The following is a 5,520-nucleotide window of genomic DNA, read 5'->3' on the forward strand; positions in this document are numbered from 1 at the left end:
TCCGAGAAAGATGAGAGAGAGACACACGACAGCGATTCAGTTTCCGGTAACGATGAAGAGGATGCAAGATCTACGAGCAGTGCCGTTTGTAACAGCACTCGCAGACAAACTGTACGATTACCCATGCTTGAGATACGGAAGTTTAGAGGAGACCCTTCAGATTGGCCTAGATTCTGAAGTCACTTTAAAAGCACCATTCACGATGCAGTACTTGACAGAACAGATAAGTTAAACTATTTACTATCCTACCTGGAGGGAGATGCCGCTGCAGCCGTTGCTGGTATGCCTTTTAGCGCAGAATCCTACGGTATTACGGTGGAACTATTAGAACAGAGATTTGGCAATACATCTGCAATTATTGATGCTCGTATGAGAATGTTTTCTAAGCTAGTTCCCGTAAAATGGTCAAGTGACGTTGTAGCGCTAAGGAAACTTTATGATTCTTGCGAGCTACAAATACGTAGTCTTGGGGCTTTGGGTTTATCAAGTTGTCAAGATTCCGGTTTATTGGGGCATATGATACTAGGCCTAATACCTGAAGATATAGCCCTTACATATCACCGCCAAAATAATGCAAATGCTGTTCAATTAGATGATCTCTTGAGTTTCCTTCAAAGAGAAATATCTTGTAGAGAACGAACGTACGCCATCTCCAGATCTGACCAAGAAATCCGCCATCCAAGAGACAGCAACGTTGTACCGAAGCGATACTTACCATCAAAACTTTCAAGTGCAGCGGCCCTCAACACCAATGTCCAGAGCAAATCGGACAAGTAATGCCTTTTCTGCAACCAAAAAACGCACTGGTCAAGTTCCTGTACTAACCTTACCGTCAACGAGAGAAAGGAGATTGCGATCAAAAAGCGCTGTTGTTTCATATGCCTTCGAACCAATCACCAAGCCAAAGACTGCAGAGCTAAACGAAAATCCTGCAGGGTCTGCTCGAAGCGTCACAACACTGCACTTTGCGACTCCGGTTCTTCGAATGAAAACAAATCTGAGCACTCCGAATCCAAAGATGAAGTCGAAGATGTTACTATCGGAATCGTTCGGTCATCGACGAAAGACGTCAGAAGAAGGGGTGCTGTGTTACTACAGACCGCCGAAGCCATAGCAACGAATGACAAAGGCAACAAAATTGCTCGAGTTCGATGCCTGCTGGATACGGGAAGTCAACAGTCGTTTATTAAAGAAGATTTATCCAGACGTCTTCAACTTCCTGTTATACGACAAGAAACTATCAATGTCCATCCATTCGGCAGCAAGCGACCGATTCAAACGAAGCGTAACAGAGTCCACTTGGAGCTTCGTAACAAGCGAGACAAGGATCGCAAAGTCGTAATTGAAACTCTGGAGACACCCGAAGTCTGTGGAGCAATTTTTATGGTCCCCGATGAAGAAGTCATTCGTCAAATGGAAGATAGAGGTTTACCTTTGGCCGATTTACCTGTAGAATTCGAGAGAGGTTCCGCTTCGAAGCTCGATGTCCTTATTGGCTCCGACCACTACTGGGAAATAGTATCTGGTAAAATTGAAAGACTTGAAGACTCGCTGGTCGCAATGGAGACCACGTTCGATTGGACGGTTCAAGGTCCCACAACTGTACCTCTAAGCAGCATTGGAATTAACAGCGTTGCCGTCATGACTACATGTGGTAATAGCCGAGAAGACGATTTATTATCAGATCAGCTGCGATGTTTTTGGGAGCTGGACGCCATCGGCATATGTGACGCCGGATTGCAAGGCCCAGAAGAAAGCAACCTCCGGAAGCAGTTCGAAGAGAATATCACGTTCCGAAATGGCCGATACGAGACTCCATTTCCTTGGAATACGAACAAACAAGAACTTGGCGACAACCATGCTGTAGCCCTTCGGAGAACTACTCTTTTACTTAATCGGCTAAAGACTAACCTACCACTGCTTGAAGAATATAATCAAATATTCAGAGATCAACTTGACCAAGGTATGATCGAGAAGGTAGACCTTAAGAAGGAAAGACAAGCAAAAACTGAATATTATCTACCACATCGAGCTGTTGTCAAGGAATCAAGTGATACCACGAAAATCCGAATCGTCTACGATGCGTCGTCGCATGCTAGCAAGAAACCATCGCTAAATGATTGCCTTGATACTGGCCCGAACATTAATCCCGAGTTATTGGACGTGTTGTTGAGGTTCCGAGAAAAAAGGGTGGCCTTTACGGGCGACCTGGAAAAAGCGTTTTTACAAATCTCTATTGTCAAGGAAGACCGAGATTCGTTACGATTTATTTGGACTGACGTGAGTAATTCCGATTCCTCAAAAACTGACATTTTATGTACTTATAGAATCACTCGAGTACCATTTGGAGTTAAGTCGAGTCCGTTTATATTGGCTGCCATAATACGATTCCACGTCCGCAAATACGAAGCTGAATTTCCAGATGTCTGCCAGCTCATTAATGATTCACTGTACGTCGATGACCTCGTAGCTGGAGCGGATACCGTCAAGCAATCTCACACCATGTGTTCAGACGTAATTAAAATATTTCAAGAAGCAAACATGACGATGAGGAAGTGGAAGACGAATTCCTCGGAGCTAAGGAGCCTACTGCTATCCGAAGCAGGACCTACCTCTAAACACAACGAAGGACCAATCGATTCAATTCCAGTCAAAGTCCTTGGTTTATTCTGGGATACCACAAACGACTACTTGATTTATGATTACAGTTCGCTACTGAAATTCATTATCGGAAGAGATAATACGAAAAGAGGAGTCTTGACGGCCGTCGCTAAAATATTTGATCCGCTTGGTATGATTTCACCATTTGTAGTACGAGCTAAAATCTTATTTCAGCAACTATGGGAAAGAGGGATCTCATGGGATGAGGTCCTTCCGAAGGACTTGTCAAAACAATTTGATCAATGGTGTGAGGAGCTGGCAGACCTACGACTTATAAAGATTTCAAGGTTCTATTACCTAGAAGCTGGAGAAAATTCCATCGAGAACGTTCAGCTCCATTGCTTCGTAGATGCAAGTGAAAAAGCTTACTCAGCCGTTGCCTACCTGCGGTATCAAAATAACGCCGGAAAAACTGGAACAACGCTCGTCACCACGAAATCGAGAATAGCTCCTCTCAAAAAACTTACACTCCCTCGACTCGAACTTATGGGTGCCGTGCTCGGAGCACGATTAGTTCAACACTTGATTAAAACTCTCTTTATTTCACCTACCAGCATATTCTTATGGACTGACTCCACAATTACCTTACACTGGATTAAATGATCGTCATCGCTTTGGAAGCCTTTCGTCTCGAACAGAGTCAGACAAATTCAGTCGCTCACGAATCCTCAGTCATGGTACCACTGCAAAGGAAAAGAAAATCCGGCCGATTTACCCACAAGGGGCAAATCGCTCAAGGAGTTATCCACGTCGGATTTCTGGTGGCATGGTCCGCATTGGTTGATCGGCGACCTCAAAGCACAACTATCCGTCCCAAACGTCGACGAGCACAACGATCAGCTCAATTCCAAACTACTGCACGACGAGATAAGGTCCAAATCCCGAGACGTCATTCAAGTCCTTAACGGAGTCGAATCTTTAAGCGAGCCCTTACTCGATCTAAATAGATATAGTCGTTTAATCAGAGTCTACAGAACGACTGCTTGGATGTTGCGTTTCATTGGGAATTCACATAGGCCCGGGACCAAAAATCTGTCACAAGAACTTACAGCCGAAGAAATTGCCAATGCCGAAAAATACTGGATACTGAGAGTCCAATCCGAAGAATATCAGCAAGAATTAGAGTCCTTATCCAATAAAGAATCGTTCCCGAAGACGTCGAAGATTCTCACTCTGAACCCAATCCTTGACGAAGATAGAATCTTACGAGTTGGAGGGAGACTGGACCACGCCAACGTATCTTACAACGAACGACATCCTATAATATTACCAACCACGCATCGTTTCGTAGAACTAATTATACAATTTCATCACGACAGACTTCAACATGCCGGAGTCAACGAAACTATTGTGGACATCCGTGAGAGATTCTGGATTCCGAGGGTCAGACAGGTCGTAAAGAAAGAAATCAATCGATGTTATGGGTGTAAAAGATTTCGTGGAAAGGCATCGTTAGAGACTATGGTTTCCCTACCTCCATCTCGTATAACGCCGTCACTGCCTTTCGAGACAACTGGATTAGATTTTGCCGGTCCTCTGTATACCAAGAAGAAGGAGAAAGCCTATATAGCCTTGTTTACCTGCGCCACTACCCGTGCCGTACATTTGGAATTGGTTTCAAGTATGACAACTAACGATTTTCTATTAGCATTTCGAAGATTCATTGCCCGACGCGGTATGGTTCGAAAAATCATATCAGACAACGCCAAGACGTTTAAAAGGGCGAATATAGATCTGAAGGAAATCTATGACACTGCGAAGAATCCAGAGATCCAAAAGTATGCTGCAAATCACCAAATAATCTGGAGTTTTATTGCTGACAGAGCCCCCTGGTGGGGGGGTTTCTGGGAACGTTTAGTACGGAGTGTCAAGATGTCGCTGAAGAAGGTTCTTGGACAAGCACTCTTGTCCCACGAAGAGCTCGAAACGCTGTTAGTCGAAGTAGAAGCCACCATCAACTCCCGACCTATCTCTTTCATATATCAAGACGTTGGAGAACCAGTACCAATGACGCCATCGCATTTTTTACTTGGAGAAAGAACCACTGCTCTGCCATCCAGATCATTTCCTGTCAACATAGACCATTCAGCTACTAGAGAGCAACTAACTAAACGGCTGAAGTATCGACAATCCCTTATCGATCGGTTCTGGTATCGATGGAAGACTGAATACCTTCTCGAACTACGTTCAGCACATCATCGACCGCCAACAAACCCGACTCCACCCCTCAAACCAGACGATGTGGTACTTATCGAAGAGCGCAAAATGCCCCGACTCAGCTGGAAAATGGCCGTGGTGAAAGAAGTTCATGCCAGTCGTGATGGAAAAATCAGATCCTGCCTTCTACGCCTATCTGACGGAACTAAGCTACGTCGTCCAATTCAGTTACTGTACCACTTGGAACTGTCTGACCAGAATTGTTGAACTACAATGTTCAACGGCGGGGAGTAATGTTGATATTTTTTTATCTAAAAGTAAATAAGCCGAGCGTACAATTGAAAGGAATCTAAAAATATATATTTTCTAAAAATATTAAAATCGAATTTATAAGTAACAAGTTGGCAAGCCAAAATATACCTCTCCTCGGAAGAATTGTCCCTAGTGGTATTAATTTCTCGAGATAACCCTTAAAGATATATCTCCGCAATTTAGAGTTATTTGTTAAAAATATTAACCCATTTCTATCCCGCCCGGTATAAAATTTTAATTATAATTAAAATAATTGAGACGAAACGACCAATTTTAATTTATTCAGAATATCATAAGTTAAGTAGTTACAACAGTAAGTTAGACGTACTATAACAATGCACAATTGAATTAAACCCTTTTACAGAACAAGTTTATCAGTTAAATATAATA

General features: G+C 43.2%; 1 protein-coding gene across 1 annotated transcript; it reads left to right on the forward strand.

The window, feature by feature from the left end:
• Positions 1–282: 282 nt before the first annotated feature.
• Positions 283–5,085, forward strand: LOC149949009 (uncharacterized). Its single transcript, XM_090171204.1, has 3 exons — positions 283–773; positions 936–3,050; positions 3,300–5,085. The coding sequence occupies exons 1-3, from the start codon at positions 283–285 to the stop codon at positions 5,083–5,085; spliced, it is 4,392 nt and encodes a 1,463-aa protein (XP_090027330.1).
• The last annotated feature ends 435 nt before the right edge of the window (positions 5,086–5,520 follow it).

This window comes from Leiobunum rupestre, chromosome 4 (genome assembly GCF_980474605.1).
Source record: "Leiobunum rupestre chromosome 4, qqLeiRupe1.1.hap1, whole genome shotgun sequence".
Classification (NCBI taxonomy): domain Eukaryota; kingdom Metazoa; phylum Arthropoda; class Arachnida; order Opiliones; family Sclerosomatidae; genus Leiobunum; species Leiobunum rupestre.

Coding starts and splice junctions, on each gene's coding strand:
- LOC149949009 (XM_090171204.1), top strand. CDS start 283: ATGCCTTTTAGCGCAGAATCCTACGGTATTACGGTGGAACTATTAGAA. Junction 774..935: donor GTCCAGAGCAAATCGGACAA/GTAATGCCTTTT, acceptor AAAATCCTGCAG/GGTCTGCTCGAAGCGTCACA. Junction 3,051..3,299: donor TCAGCCGTTGCCTACCTGCG/GTATCAAAATAA, acceptor CGTCTCGAACAG/AGTCAGACAAATTCAGTCGC.